The sequence below is a fragment of the Dichomitus squalens genome (assembly GCF_000275845.1).
Source record: "Dichomitus squalens LYAD-421 SS1 unplaced genomic scaffold DICSQscaffold_5, whole genome shotgun sequence".
Classification (NCBI taxonomy): Eukaryota; Fungi; Basidiomycota; class Agaricomycetes; order Polyporales; family Polyporaceae; genus Dichomitus; species Dichomitus squalens.
This window is the reverse complement of record NW_006766887.1, coordinates 1,083,971-1,099,915: the sequence shown is the minus strand read 5'-3', so window position 1 is coordinate 1,099,915 and position 15,945 is coordinate 1,083,971. Positions and strand designations below refer to the sequence as shown.

General features: G+C 55.0%; 3 protein-coding genes across 3 annotated transcripts; 2 read left to right on the top strand and 1 right to left on the bottom strand.

Moving 5' to 3' along the window:
* Positions 1–341: 341 nt before the first annotated feature.
* DICSQDRAFT_54213 (uncharacterized protein) lies at positions 342–5,165 on the top strand (the record flags this gene model as incomplete). The annotated part of the gene is made up of 8 exons (XM_007363064.1): positions 342–1,051; positions 1,104–1,438; positions 1,496–1,581; positions 1,629–1,702; positions 1,755–2,004; positions 2,061–3,353; positions 3,406–4,487; positions 4,547–5,165. 8 exons carry the CDS (start codon positions 342–344, stop codon positions 5,163–5,165), a joined length of 4,449 nt encoding a protein of 1,482 aa, XP_007363126.1.
* Positions 5,166–8,035: 2,870 nt separating this feature from the next.
* Positions 8,036–8,245, top strand: DICSQDRAFT_53677 (uncharacterized protein; the record flags this gene model as incomplete). Its single annotated transcript, XM_007363063.1, has 1 exon — positions 8,036–8,245. A coding segment is annotated over one exon (210 nt), but the record flags the coding sequence as incomplete, so codon positions are not given.
* Positions 8,246–12,558: 4,313 nt separating this feature from the next.
* Positions 12,559–15,530, bottom strand: DICSQDRAFT_125311 (Opi1-domain-containing protein; the record flags this gene model as incomplete). Its single annotated transcript, XM_007363062.1, has 7 exons — positions 12,559–13,147; positions 13,208–13,845; positions 13,908–14,164; positions 14,228–14,390; positions 14,871–15,026; positions 15,067–15,335; positions 15,437–15,530. 7 exons carry the CDS (start codon positions 15,528–15,530, stop codon positions 12,559–12,561), a joined length of 2,166 nt encoding a protein of 721 aa, XP_007363124.1.
* Positions 15,531–15,945: the final 415 nt, after the last annotated feature.

Below are 15,945 nucleotides of genomic sequence, written 5' to 3'. Positions count from 1 at the left end.
GCTGAGCGCTCGACGTGTGGGGAGCGCACGTGCACCGCCCGGCTTGAGAGAAGACGGCACCGACGAGTACTGGAATTAGCTCGACTCTGTCCTCGACGTCCTCCGTCCTCCTACATACAGACCCTTCGGACTTAACTTATTCCTCTTCGTTCTTCGCCCCCATCTAAGCTTGCAAGCCGTCAGACAACCCTCTGTCTTCCTCGACTGTCTGCAAGCTTTTGTTCGCTGTAACTCCAGGCTTACCGTTGCGCAACCCCTCCCTGCGCAACGCTCGACGAACAGCCCGGCCTTAAGGGAGTCATCAGGACTCCTGGTCGCTGTTCGCCACATATCCCCACTGCATGACCGCTCTCCATGCCCACTTTCACCTACGCAACCAGCAGGCCTTCCAGCGCCTGCTGGACCCCACCCGGAGTCAGCGCGACCCCGGCGGTCTCAGCACCAGCGGAGGCAAGTCCTGGTCGCGCCCCAGCCCGCTGAGTTCTGCGCCATATGTCGACGTCAACGCGAAAGACCACCTTGGTAGGACTGTCCTTCACCTCGCGGCCTCGTCCCAGGATGCGTCCGCCCCGGAGTTTGTCCGCCTGCTTCTCGCGCATCCTACAATCAACGTCAATATCGCCGACGCAGAGAGTCATTGGACCCCGCTCCACCGTGCGCTCTATCACGGAAACCTCGCGACAGCCCAGCTGTTGCTCCAGCGGCTGGATATCGATACTACTCTCCGGGACATTGAAGGATACACGCCGTTCGACTTGTACAACTCTACCGTCGAGGGTACAGTGCCAGACCATGATACGCTGCGAGGTCAAGAGCTTTACACTTGGGGATCCAACAGAAACGCCGCGCTTGGAGTAGGAGACGGAGACGACAGAGCTATCCCCGAGTTGGTCTCCTTGCGCGTGTCCCCTGTTCCGCAGACGGAAAGCCTCAATGCTCGCTTCACCCCCATCCGCGTCCGTCAAGTTGCCATGTCAAGACTGCATACAGTCATCGTGACGGACGAGCCTCGCGGAAATCTACGTGTTTGTGGATTTGGCAGCGGTGGTCGGTAAGTACTCTCTCGCACGGCTCACAGTAGGGGGCTCACCCCGCACTTGTAGTCTGGGTCCAGGCCAACACACCCAATACACACCAGTCCCTCTTCCCGGCTTCAACCTTGCCGTCGAGTCTGTTGCGGTTGGCCAGGACCACACTCTTATCCTCACGAAGAACGGCGAGGTCCATAGTTGGGGCCTCAATCGCTTCTCTCAGCTCGGTTACATCGTCGAGCCGGCGGCTAGCGGTCGCGCCGAAGAGCCTATCCAGTCCACTCCAAGGAAGATTTCGGGCGCAATACGGAACCATACGATTGAAGGTGTCGCCGCATGTAAGACTGCTTCAGCATGCTGGACTGGCGACGAGGTCTTCACGTGGGGCACTAACAATGGGCAGCTAGGTATGCTCTATGTGTAAGAGACCAAACTCCCGCACATAAGTTGACTTACTATATCAGGGTACGACAGAGTAGCGCAGCCTGTCCAGATTGCTCCTCGCGTTGTCACGAAGATCAACAAGCCCGTGCTCTCCGTCTCTATCACAGTGCGCATACCAATCCTCTGATTGTGCGCCCATCTAACATCTTGTAGGACTCGGCTCTTGCCTGCCTTTTGGAGACTCAAGAAGTTATCTGTCTGTGGAATGACGGTGACTTCAAAGTCAAGTGGGTATCCTCCTTCCCCTTGATGCTCCACGAATTTATTTATTTCGTGCAGCTTCCCAGCATATTCGTTCCCTTCCGAGTTTGTTGCCTACCGTCCGCCACAGGCAGCGAATAGAAATAGCGCTAGCATCGAGAAGATTACCAGCTGCGAGGATACCTTCGCTGCGCTTTCGTCGAGTGGGGAGCTGTTCACCTTCACTTACCCTTCCCCGTCGGACGGCGGTGCGAGCAGGAGCAAGTCGCGGTTCAACGTGCAGCCCCAACGCGTTTGGGCTCTGCGGAAGCAGTTCAGCGCAGTCCGGGTATGTATCCGTTACCCCATATCTGCTCGATCTGTGAACCTCATCATGTACGCTAGGACGTCGCACTTGGGGTTGATGGCTCCATCATCATCTGCACGGAATCCGGCCACGTTTTTGTGCGTTCGCGCAATCTCAAGGCTGGTCAGGGGTCCTCTGTCAAGACTTTCAGGTTTCAACGTGTACCCTATGTCCAGCGCGTTACTCGGGTCTGCGCAAATGCCACAGGGGCGTTCGCTGCCTTGCGCGAGGATTTCCACCCTATGGAGGTCAGAGTGGTCGGCAACCGGCTTCCGCAGGATTTGGCTAGCGTTCAACCATACCTGAAGCTTATCAGCCCTGATGAGCGTAGCTCGCCATCGGGTACGTCGGGCACAGTGCTCAGTCCGTCGACTGAGATCCCTCCCGGGTCGGACGAGGAAGAGGACGAGGAGGACTCAGCAGTACAAAGCGACGTCAAGCAAGTGAAGGCTCTGACTTCCGTCATTCTCCGGCTCAAAGAGGCCCGTAAGGGCTCCGATGCCATTAGTGCCCTTGACTACAACGACTTACCTTACCACGCGGACCTCATCGTCAACGTACAGTCGAACGGCATCGAGCTTCCTACTCACCGTGTCATCCTTGCTGCCCGTTCTTCTGTCCTTGGCGAAGTTCTTTCAGAGACGAAGACAATCCGTGATACCAAGTCAAGCGTTGCGATCCAAGGGCATGCTAGTAAGGGCGCTAGTCCGAAGCTAGCGAGGGTCACGTTCGCGGGCTGTCATCCCCTGTCTGTCCTCATCCTGATTGTCTACCTGTACTCGGATGAGCTGCTCGCTGTCTGGGATCCTCGTATCTCGCATGCCATCCATCGGCAGCTCGAGCAGCTCAAGGTTAAGCCGCCGCAGCTCAAGGCCGAGCTCCAGGCTCTGTCGTCCCTCCTTGGGCTCAGCGCATTATCGGACGTCGTCAATGCGCCGGTCAAACGGACCCCGAAGTCTATCCTTTCTGAGGATATGCAGAAGCTCTTCTTCCGCACACAGACAGAGGGTGTTGGAGCTCGCGCGCGGCGACCTCTTGCCCCCGACGTCGTCCTGCACTTGGCAGATCGGGAGGTGTTTTGTCATTCGGTCGTTCTACGTGCCCGTTCGCCGTTCTTCGCGGCGTTCTTCGACGATAAGGACTGGACTGCGAAACGCTGGACCCCTGAAGGCACCATCGTCGTCAATTTCAAGCACATGAAATGGCGCGCTGTCGAGCCGGCACTAAAGTATCTCTGCGGTGGAGGAGACAAGGAAATCTTTGACGTGGTCGAAGATGCGCATTCTGTGGATGACCTGATTGACTACGCGTTCGACGTCATGGCTGTCGCGGTGAGTACCTGCCTTGATACCTTGGTGTTGGGTTACTGACTGGCGATCTTAGAATGAGCTGCACCTCGATCGCCTGATGCTCATCTGCTCTTGGGTCATCATGAAGCGTGTCTGGATCAACAACGTCTGTGCTGTCCTCACAGATGCGACTCACTACCATGCCACTGCCCTTGTCCGGCTTCTCCAGGAGTATATCGCGATCAATATGGAAGTCTTCCTCGAGAGCCGTATGCTAGAGGACCTGACCCCCGACCTCATCAAGCAACTCTCTGCCTTCGTCCGCACAGCACAAGCCGAGAAGTACCCGCTCTCGCGCTCGAGCAAGATCGTCGACAAGGCCATGGAAACATGGGGCGAGTGGCTGGCGCTTCAGGACATCCCGCAAACGATCGTGCCTACGTTTCGCTCTGGAGCGTTCAGAGATTCCGCGAAGCTGTCTCCTCCGGGGCCGAGCAAGAGGCCGACGAAGCGTTCGGATACATCCGCCCCCAACAGCCCAATGTTGCGACCGACGTTCAGCAACAGGCCCGTCGCGACTGGCATCCCCGATGACGAGATGTTCATAATGGATGAGCCCGAGCCTCCTCCACCCGCCGCGGCACCAACCGGTGTCTCTGCGCCAGGTACGCCGTCCCGCGTGCCGAGCGGAAGCGAATCCCCCGGTCGCCCAGTTGTTGGCTGGAAACCAATCACGTCTGCTCCGAAGACCGACATGAAAGCCATCATGGCAGAGGCCTCCACCAAGGCTCCCATCTCTAGGTCGCATGCAATGACGCCTGCTCGTCCTATGGAGCATGGTCTGTCTTCCCGTCCTTATACAGAGTCTCCAGGGAACAGTGGGCAGGTCCCTCGGGTCTCATCTGGTTCATGGAGAGTTCCTCAGCCAGCTACGACAACGCCAGTCAGTGGGTCTCCTGTGGCTCCTTCTGTGATGGCTTCTCTTGGCAAGAATGGACGACCACAGGTTCTTGGCGCGCCATCCGTCTCCGGAGCCCCGATTGTTGCGGCAGGAGCGTCGATTACCCCGTGGTCCCAGCCATCTACACCTCGGAGGCCTGTCGCACCGGGTTTGGGACCTGTGTTCTTGCCGACCAGACAGGCATCTGCCGCGGCGACATCCATTCGTCGTGTCTCGTAAGTGCCTCTCCCCGCCTCGAGCATTCGATGATTACTCATCGCATGTCTATCTACAGAAGTGGCAGCGTATGGACGCCACCGCCTGTCCAACCCGTTCAGCCCGTGGTCCAGTCCTCCTCTCGTTCTGTCACGTCATTCGCGGCTATCCAGCTTTCTCAGGCCGAACAAGATGCCCCAGCCTCCAAGGACAAGCGCTCCTTGGTAGAGATTCAGGAGGAAGAGCGTGCACGCCAGGTTGAGGAGGACTTCCTTCGCTGGTGGGCTGCCGAGGAGGAACGATTGAAGGAAGAACAGGCCGTTACGGCCGCACTCCTTGAGGAACCGCCAAAGAAGCCGAAGAAGTCGAGAGGAGGAGGCCAGAAAGGCAAGGGCCCTGCCATCCAGTCTGTATCTGGCACTGGTAGTGACAGCCAGGTGCAGCAGCCCCAGAAGGGCGGCAAGGGCGGCCACCCTGGAGGAGATGGTGCGCAGAAGCGGCAACGCGAGAAGGCGACAGGACATGGTGCGAGCCATGGACCAAGCCAACCTCAGGCTGGCGCGATTGCTCAGAGTCAACGTGGTCAGTCTCATGGCCAGGGCCAAGGCGTGAAGTCGCGCAAACGACATCCTGCTCGATCGTCGGGTGTCGCCCGGGACGATCAACGCCTACCGGACGCACAACAAGCTATGACATGACCGACGCCGCCGGGCTTCACGGGCTGCAGCATAGCATGGTTGACAATGGGCTTAATTTGTTATTGGTTCCCTTGTTCAGTACGAGAGAGCTAGAAATCGTTACGTAGGACTCAAGGGTAAGCGGGACGTTGGGCCGACTTTATAGGCATCATGTAGAATTCCGACAGTAGAAGGCAGTACTTCTCCCATCCGTAGGCTTGGTTGTATGGTATGGTCAATCATATTAAATTCCCCGCGATTGGGTCACCGGAGACTTGCGTACTCGTGAACGCGACGGTCAGCGCTCGTTCAACCATCCTGGTGGCACGAATTGATGCGATCCTACAGGAATCTTCTTCATGATCATAAGTACTCATCGAGCCTGGTTTCCTTCCTTGCTGTCGTGGATGTCTTGCAACTTCATTCCATTCTGATGTCGGCACGTATCCATTCTTCCTTCGACGGCAAAATCCCGCTTCCTTCGCGATCCTGTCATTAGTCGTTCCCCAAGCCCTTCAGCTCCTCCCGCATACCCTCCCACATCTGCGGTCGTCTATACTGATATTTGTCGATAGTCTCGGTCATTCAAGGCCGTTCACAGCAGCATGTGTACGGGTATCCTGTTCAACGTCGGCAAGCGGCCGCAACACTTGACAACAGAGTGGTCGGCCACGGGCATACTTAGTCACAGCATTCAGGTCAGGTGTGGGAAAATGTCCGGAGACGAGATTCCGCACGATCGACTGGAGTATCTTGACTCCTACGAATGTTATCCGCAGGCGACGCAGTGTCGGGCAGTATGCCCGTCGGTCTGCCAGCAATCAGTGTACCCAAACTCGGAGCTTCACGACACGTCAACCCAACCTGATGACATATAATGGAGGTGCCGACCGATATGCCCCTCTTCCGAGGATCAACCTGCATATGACATGCAGCTAAGTATGAATGGACTTGGGGCGATGAGCTCCGGCGAACCGAACTTTCAATTTCTTGCGCACTTCTTGGGTGACACAGGCATCACAAGAGTAGTAGTCTCCATGCTAAGCAATGACAGACTCGCTTCTGACTCTGTGATACATAGCCTGGAAGGTGGACATCTGTACCGAACGAGTTCACAGTCCACAGGCAATCACGTCCACCCGTAATCGCATATAAACATCGTCGATTGCATGTAGGTGAGTCCAATCGAACCTTCGGCTGCCGTCCTCCTTATGCTCCTCCACCTATTAGCTTATCTGGACTAACTCGTTTGATGAGTACTCCTGGCGATGCAATCGATGTTAGGGACATCGGAATGGTTGGCAATTTATATTACACACAAATGATAAAGGTTCGGATGGCTATATCTCTTCACGAGCACCGTCGTTAAAACCCCGGCTCCTAGTACCCCCCAGGTGATAATTACTGCTTGATCGTTTTACCAATCATTTCATAACCGAGGCCACAATCCTCTAAGTCGCATCACTCACTTTGACCGTGAGTGGCGATCCCTGCCGGTGCTAGCTGTACCGCTTGAAGACATTTGATAGTTGCTCGAGATGGCCTCAACGTTCCCGGATGAGGTGCCGTGGTCAATCCATGTATGAACTTTCATGTGCTCAATGCCAACTTCAAGTGCAGGTTGCCTTCATATGGCCAGCCCATCGAAACGCTGTGAAGGTGATCTACTTCGTCAACAAGTACTCAGTGCTCGTAGATTGCGCCCTGGGAATTTCTTGTCAGTCCCTTTTCTTGCGAACCTGACAAAGTATCGTTCAAAGTCTCTCCAGTAGAATTGCATCCGACGGATACGAAGGTGAGTAAGGCTATGTTTCACCCTGTTATCATCTCTGACTTTTCAAACCTAGTCTTGTATCGATACATATAGAATCATGGGATGTGCGTTTTCACACACATTGGGTGGGTCAACTATAAGAATTACCTCGCACGTTATAGACATTTCTATCGCTGGAATTGGATTCTCCGAATGTGAGTCCGTTACAGTCCTCCCCTTCCAGAGGCTGACAGTGGTGTATGCAACTTACAATTATCAGTCATCTTGGTGGCAAGGACTTGGGCTCTTTGGTCATTCAACAAATACGTCATGGCCCTGACTATCGGAGCTGGACTTTTGATGATGGTACGCTCTTCGACTCCCCTTCTGTGCCGTTCTCGTTCCAATCCGAATGCATCAGCCGTTTGCATGCTTCACGCTCTACCAGACAATAGTCACAGCCCAAAGTGAGTATGCGAAGGCAGATTGCAACTACACCGGCTCATGTCCGAATTAGGTTATCCTAGCGCCGTTCTCCGAGTGGTTGGATGCATGCCATGCATAGATGATCAGCAGGTATGGCCGGCATATACGTGCATCATGCTTGCAGAGACGGGTCAGCTTCCATCTCGCGGTTGAGTATGACGATCCATGCTAACGTCTGAGGTGGACAGGGATCATCGGACTCATGCTCATCAAAAGATTCCTAAATGGCGATGGTAGGTCTGAAGAGCTTGGGCTGCTCTTTGACCCTTGTCCTGACCGGGGCGGGCAGCGGGCATCACGTCTACACAAGGGTTGTTCCGGACCATGTACCGTGACGGTAAACCCGCCTTCGCGATGTGATTTCCCGTCAGCTCATCATGCACTCCAATTCCCGTAGGATTTCTCTTCTTCGTCATCGTTCTAGGTATGCTCTCTCTATCCTCGTGCAGGAGCCCACAATGACCTCGATACCTAAGTCGTTTCCACTATCAACTTGCTCGTTCTTCTACTCGCTCCGGTCGGTGACGCCTGTCATCTCTGATAGGCTGACCTTGACTTTTCTTCTTCATCGTACAGCGCGAACTGGCGCCTTTCGCCCAACTGTGAGAGCGGCTTCGTGCTCAGCGGAGGACATCCTTGCTCACTATTAGACCTCTCTAGACCACTGAGGGCGGTACATAGTGCCCTATGCACTCGCGTGGTGCTCAACCTTCGCAAGGCGGCGGCACGTATGTCGGATATGTCCTTGGACGATTTCACGAGGCAAACGACGCTTCAATTCGACCACGCAGACACATCTGGAGATGCTGAAGATCCCCTTTCGTACGAGCTCGGAGAGGTGGGGTATTTTGACCAAAAATGACAGCTTGTCATCGCGTCGTCGAGTATTTGACTTGTATCTCGCTAAGCGCTGGCTGTAAGGACAGCGACTTGCATATTTATACGGAACTTCACGTACGCGCCTCCCCAAACACGACAGTCGCGCAAACGACATCCTGCTCAATCATCGGGTCTCGGCCAGGACGATCAACGCCTACCGCAGGCACAACAGGCTACGTTATGACCCATGCCGCCGGGCTTCACGGGCTGCAGCATAGCATGGCTGACAATGGGCTTGATCTATCAGATCCTCTCGCTCAGTACGAGAGAGCGGGAAACCTGTTACGTAGGACTCAAACGTAAGCGGGACTTGGGCCGCCATCTATAGGCATCATGTAGTATTTCGAGAGTAGGAGGCAGTACATCCGTAGGCTTGATACATAGTATGGTATGGTCAATCATGTAAAAAAACCCCGCAATTGGGTCACCGGAGACTTGCGTATCGCGACGGCCAGCGCTCATTCAATCATCCTGCTGACACAAATTGATGCGCTCCCCAAGAAATCTTCTTCATGATCATATTGGGCTTGGCTTTTTACTATGCCGTCCCGGCTGTCTCATCTAACCAAGTGGATGCGATGCCAGACATCTCTATCTCCATTTCATGCCGCTAGCTTCCAAGCCTCACAAATTGTCTCCATTTGGATGTCAACACATGTCCATTCTTCCTTCAACAGCAAGAACTCGCTTCCTTCGCGATCCTGCCAGTCGTTCTCCATGCGATTCAGCTCCTCCCGTATATCCTCCCCCCATCTACGGCCGTCTATACTGATACTTGTCGATTTTCTAAAACACTCAAGGCCGTCTACAGCACTGCGTGTACGCGTGTCCTGCTCAACCTTGGAAAAGCGGCCGCAACGACATTAGACCACTCGACAACGCAGTGATCAGCCATGGTCACAGCTTTCAGGTGTGGTAGGTCGTCCGGAGACGAGATTTTGCACGATCGATTCGATCATCTTGACTCCTAAGGACGTTTACTACAGGTGGCCCAGTGTCGGGCAGTATACCCATCAGTCTGAACCCTGCTAGCGATCAGTGTACTCACACTCGGAGCTTAACGATTAACACATCGCCTAAACTTATGACATCTAATGGAAGTGCCGACTGATATGCACCTCTTCCGAGGATCAACCTGCATATGACAAGCAGCTATGAATGGAAAAGCTTCGGGTGATGAGTCCCGGACCAAGCTGTCAGTTTCTTGCGCATTTTTTGGGTGACACAGGGATCACAAGAAGCAGTACTCTCCATGCTAATGGCAGTCACAGACCCGCTCCTGACGCGGTGATAGACAGCTGGAAAGGTGGATGGCTTCGGTCCTCTGTACGCAACCTCGTCCACCCGCAATCGCATATAAACATCGTCGATGGTCCGTAGGCGAGTCCACTCGAACCGTCGGCTGTTGTCCTCCTTATACTCCTCCACCGTTTGGCTTGTCTGGGCTAACTCGAAACTTGATGAGTACTCCTGGCGAAGAAATCGATGTTCAGGATATCAGAATGGTTGGCACTTTATATTACACACAGATGACAAAGGTTCGAGTGGCTATCTCTTTCACTAGCATCGTCATTCTAACCCCGGCTTATAGTACACTCCAGGTGATGATTACTGCTTGATCGTATGGCATCGATTCATAATAGAGGCTTTAACTCTCCAAGTCGCATCGCTCACTTTAACTGTGAGTGGCGATTCCTGTCGGCGCTGGCTGTACCACTCAATGGCATTTGATAGTTGCTCGAAATTGCTGCAACGTTCCCGGATGAGGTGAGGTTGTCAACCCATGTTTGGACATACAAGTGCTCAACGCCAATTTTTATGTGTAGGTTGCCTTCATATGGCCAGCCCATCGAAACGCTATGAAGGCGATATACTTCGTCAACAAGTACTCAGTGCTCTTAGATTGCGCCCTGGGAATTTTCTGTCAGTCTCCTTTCTAACGAATCTGACAGAGTATCGTCTCAGGTCTCTCCAGTAGAATTGTATCCGACAGATACAGAAGTAAGTAAGGCTATTTTTCATACTCCAGTCTCTGACCTCTCAAGACCAGTCTTGTATTGATACATTCAAAATCATGGGATGTGCGTTTTGTATACAGATTAGGTCAAATCTACGAATTACCTAACACTTCATAGATGTATCTGTTGCTGGAACTGGATTCTCCGAATGTGGGTCCCTCACAGTCCTTCTGCCACCTAGACGTTGTCAGCGGTGTATGCCAACTCACCATTCTCAGCCATCTTGGTGGCAAGGACTTGGGCTCTTTGGTCATTCAACAGATACGTTATGGCCCTGACTATCGGGGGTGGTGTTCTGTTGATTGTACGCTCTTCGACTCCCCTTCTGTACCGTTCTCGTTCTGATCCGAATGCATCAGCCGTTTGCATGCTTCACGCTCTACCAGACAGCAGTCACAACCCAAAGTGAGTGTCCGAAGGCAGATTGCCACTACACTAGCTCATGTTCAAGTAGGTTATCCTAGCGCTGTTCTCCGAGTGGTTGGATGCATGCCATGCATAGACGACCAGCAAGCATTGCCAGCATATACGTGCACCATGCTTGCAGAGACAGGTCAGCTTCCTTCTCGCAGTCGGATATGACGGGCCATGCTGACGTCTGAGGTGGATAGGAATCATCGGACTCATGCTCATCAAGAGATACTTAGATAGCGATAGTAGGTTTGACGAGCTTGAGCCGCTGTTTGACCCTTGTTCTGACCGGAGCGGATAGGGGGCATCACGTCTACACAAGGATTGTGTCAGACCATGTACCGCGACGGTAAGACCACTGTTGCCACGTCATATCAGCTCTTCATGTGCTCCACTTCCCGTAGGATTTCTCTTCTTCGTCATCATTTTAGGTAACCTCTCGATCCTCATGTAGGAGCACACAATGACCTCGACATTTTACATCTAGTCGGTTCTACTATCAATTTGCTCGTTCTTCTGGCCGCTCCGGTCGGTGACGCCTTCCGTTTTCGATGGGCAGATCTTGACCTTGACCTGCTTTACGAACAGCGCGAACTGGCGCCTTTCGCCCAACTGTGAGAGCGGCTTCGTGCTCAACGGAGAACATCCTTGCTCACCGTTAGACCCTTCTAGGCAATTGAGGGCGCTACATAGTGCCTTGTGCACTCGCGTTGTGCTCAACCTTCGCAAGGCGGCGGCACGTATGTCGGATATGTCCTTGGACGATTTCACGAGGCAAACGACGCTTCAATTTGACCACGCAGACACATCTGGCGATGCTGAAGATCCCCTCTCATACGAGCTCGGAGAGGTGGGGTATCTTGACTAGAAACGACAACTTGTCATCCCGTCGTTGAGTGCTTAAGCTGCATCTCGCTAAGGACTTGGCTATGATTACAGCGACTTGCATATTTATGCGGAACTTCACGTACGCGCCTCCCCAAACACGACGTTACCGCATCGTTTGTACAATATTATCTCCTACTTTCCAAGTCTGCGAGACCGTCTTGACCGTACGAGTGTTGGCACCCGAGATGGCTTGAGTCGACTCAGCTGACTGTACAGGTGCGGAACGGGATGCGCTTGAACTAGACTATACGTACATTCCGAGGAGTCCGAGGAGATACGTGTACTTTCATACTCTACTTGAAGTTACTAGTACCGAAGTATAGGAAGCGATGAAATCCACATACGATAGATAGTTTGCAACACTGGATAACACAGACAATCACGAGTCACAAGGACAACGAGAGGGCGAGACGCTATGGTGGGGAGAGCTACGACGTCTCGGGTCGGAGATAGTCGTGTAGGGAGGTGCGCCGCAGAGCTAGAAGCTCACGAACATGGATGGAGTTGGAGTCGAATGAGGGAGGTTTCAGTAGATCCGAATTCTGTGGACGTGTGCGGGATACCCAATGTATGGGTGTATGAATAGTACAAAGACTGTATAGCGAGAGAGGTGGTGGTGACGAGGACGTGTACAATGCCGGGTCCGTGTGTATCCGAAACAGATAAACGAGCGACAGAGAGGACAACAGAACACAAGGGGCCTAAGCAGAAAGCCAACGAAAGGTATGGAACTCGATCGTTCATATAATGCGACACCCGTAGTCAAAACATGTGAATGACGTACATTGCGCGTCTTCACAGAGCCAAAGGTCGAAGCATCACCCATCGACCGCATACACGGGCCATCTGATCGCCCTGAAGGAGACTAATAGTGCGGAGAGGGATCCGAGAGGCAGATGAGAAGATCGGGAGCCCTGTACGATGAGACATCACCTTTGAGTCACGGCATCATATATATCCCCCAACATCCCAGCTATCGTTAGTCGACCTCCATGCCCACTTCGCGCTCCTCCTGCTTTATGCGCTTCGCAGACAGACCGCCGGAGCCCGCCATGCCCGCCAAGGCGGTCGCAGCAGCGACTGCACGATCCCCGTCGTCGCTCTCGTTGCGCCTCTTCTCGCCACGGCCGCCGCCCCCAGAGTCGCCCTCGGGTGGCAGGCCCATTAGTGCGCTCTTCGGCGTCGCGAGGCGCGAGCCTGCTTCTGAATGATTCGAAGACAGAGAGAGCTTGTCGAGGACGGTAGCGGCATGGCCCGCCGGAGAGGGTGCGTCATAGGGCGGGGCCATGCTGAGAGGACCGGGGAAAGCGAGGCCGCTGAGGGAGCCTGTGCTGGAGGAACGAGGGATGCTATAGAACGGCGTGCTGTACCCGGAACCGGGTGTGGCAGGGCTGAGCGGAGCGTAGGGGGAGAGTGGGGATGAAGGACTGTGTGCGCCTCTGTGCTCGCGAGGGAGGAACGGGGGAAGGTGAGTGTCGCGGTACTTGATAACCTCGCCGTCAGCGTCGCCTTCGACGTTCCCGTTCTGTCCGCGCTGCACACCAACGACGCGCAAACGCTCGACCCAACTGTACAGAATACCCTGTCAGACGCGCGGCCGTGTAAAGAGGGAAGCGTGAAGCACTCACATATCTGCACGGTCTAAGCTGTCCTTGAACACACCCGTCACGCCGCGCAACATATCCAAACTTTCCATCGCGAGCGTGAGGATCTTCTGCGCGGCCTGCGTCGCGCCGTCGACCGTCGGCGGAGTCGCACCGCTCGCAGCAGCGCTGGTTTGCCTGGAGTGTCCCCGGCTCGGTCCGCGAACCGGCGACGGCGCACGCGACGCAGGGCGGGACCTCGGCGAGGGGCCCGCTTCGCCTGGACCATAGCTGTACGGGGCAGTCCCACGATGCCTTTGCCTGGCCGAGCTGGTAGAGGAAGTCGCGGTGCTTTCTCCGCGTGCGTCATAACTATGACCCGGGCGGTCTGAGACAGGGCCGTCCACGCCAACACCCGAGGCTGTTGCCCATCTCCGCGGTAGACACAGGATGAATGAACGAACGCGCGAACGAGCTGGCTCGGGGAGTGCACCACCGGCGTAGCGACTCATGACCTCCACCACCTGTCGGATAGTATCCACCACGTCACGCTTTGCCATCTGCAGTGTGCGTAGGTGCTGGGCGGAGATGGGGGTGTCGTGCGGCGAAGTGCCGTGGGGCTGGAGGGAGGCGATGAAATTTCTGAGGACGAGAATCTGGGCATCGATCTGCGCCGTAGCGTACTGTATGAAGTCCAGAGTATGACCAGGCCGAATCTGTCACAATTTCCGCTCGGAACACATACCTGAAGCCACTGCAGACAGTACTTCAGCCGCCTCATGCTTTCCTCGCTGAGCGCGGCGCTGATACCCCCAGCTTCTAGGAAGACCGTTTGCCATCTACTACGTTGCGCTACTTGTTGGCTCTCCTGTGCGTCTGCATGCTGGGTCAAGGTGGAGGCAGGTGGAAGGATAGGCCGTTCAGGCTGCGAGCTTGAGGAGGAATGTGGTGTAGGCGTGCGGCTCTCAGCAACGGCACTCAATGGTGAAGGTATGGTTGTGGCTGTATTTCCGTCGTCGGCGTGAGCGTGCTCTGACGAATGAACACGAGCTGCATGTCACTTACCTTCCCTAGACCTTGTATCATCCTCCCTGGACCAAGTCTCCCTAGAAGGACTGCGTGTCATTGAACCATCCCTCGGCTCCCAAGGTCTCCTCCGGTCTGGACTGTCGACAGAGTCACCGCGCGAGCGGCCCCGGCTTGACGAGCCGCGCGTATAGCTGCCCAGCTGCGAGAGAAGCTTTTGTTAGTACCATTGTGGAAGGGAGACGCGCGTGATTGCTCGATGTGGAGTGGCGGAACAGGGCCACGACCGAGGGACATTAGCCGGGGCCGCCCGGAGGTACACAAAGCACGATCGGCGGCCCTATATGGACACCGACATGTCCAAAGAGGCAGGCATATAGATAGCGCGAGTGAGATGCCACGGATGACCACCTGCTCTCCCTGACAGAAACCAGACGTCATACTGTCCTCTGTGGGTCTGTTTGATATCATTTGACAGTCGGTGTGAGCATCCCCCGCCTCGCGTCGCGCACAAGGCTAGCGCAGTCAACCAGATGACCACTATCACCGGGACAAAACGCCAGATAGAGGTAGGGATAAGGGTACGGGAAGCAGCAACAAGTGAAGTAGAGTGGGGAAGAGCCGGCGGGAAGCTTGGGGTAGACCAAACGCAATCATGGAGAACGAGGAACGCGATGCTCACCCTGTCCAATTGCCTGCTTGCGAATTCATCGAGCTGCCCGACTGGCAAGCGGTCGATCACAGGACGTGAGATGGTCTTCATCGACGACTCCATCATCTCCGCGCCGTACTGCAGATAGATGCCCATCGCCCCCACAACCATCCATCTCCCGTCAGCCTCGGATGAGCAGAACAAAACCAGACAGAGGACGGCGCACCTTGACGACCCGCGAACTTGCCTTGCTCTGCTCATACGCTCGAAGCGCGCTGTTTACTAGCGGGATATTCTGCACGCGCGAAAGCGTCTTCCACTCCTCGCCATCCCGTTGCGCCCCAGCATCCTCGGACGCGGAGGGGGAGGTGGGGGCGAGCCGCCGACGGTCCTCCATCTCGTCTTCGCGCAAATCTTCTTCAATCAGCGACGGGGACGGCAGCGACGGCGAGGACATCGCAGACGTCACCGAGAGCGTGGGCGTGGTCTGGAATGCTGCAGGGAAAGGATGCGAGGACGTAAATTCGGTGGGCGCGGTCATTAACACTCTCGAGATCAAACCGTTGGGGTAAAAAGCCTTAAAATGGCACACGTACAAGTCGAGGGCGAGTTGTGCTGTGTGCTGTTGCGCATGTCCCCGAGGGCGCGGACCGCGATGCGCACCGATTCATCCTGGTCTGCGAGAGCCATCTTCGCGTCGTCGAGGCCAGCAGGGGCGAGAATGAGGTGGGGAATTGTGGCCTGTAGGTGAATGGGAAGGAGAGGAGAGGAGAAGTGGACGAGAGACGTTGGGGATGAACGAAGCACATGTTAATTCCACACACCACGCCATCACTTTCACGTGCACACCTCTATTCAAATCTTATCGAGGCGCCCGCCGTTTCCCCACACTCTCCTTATTTCGACTCGCCCAGGCGCCCGGCTTCTTTTCCGCTGCCTTCCCCCGACCAATTCGATCGCAAACCCACTCGTCAGCTGAGCACAACATGAGAAATTTGCAGGGCCCTCCATGCACAGAAATAACAAAGTGCTCTACCGTTTTCGCTGACGTTCAGGGCGGTCCGGATAAGCCCGTGCCCCTAGATCTCAAAAAGCTCGGTGAGAG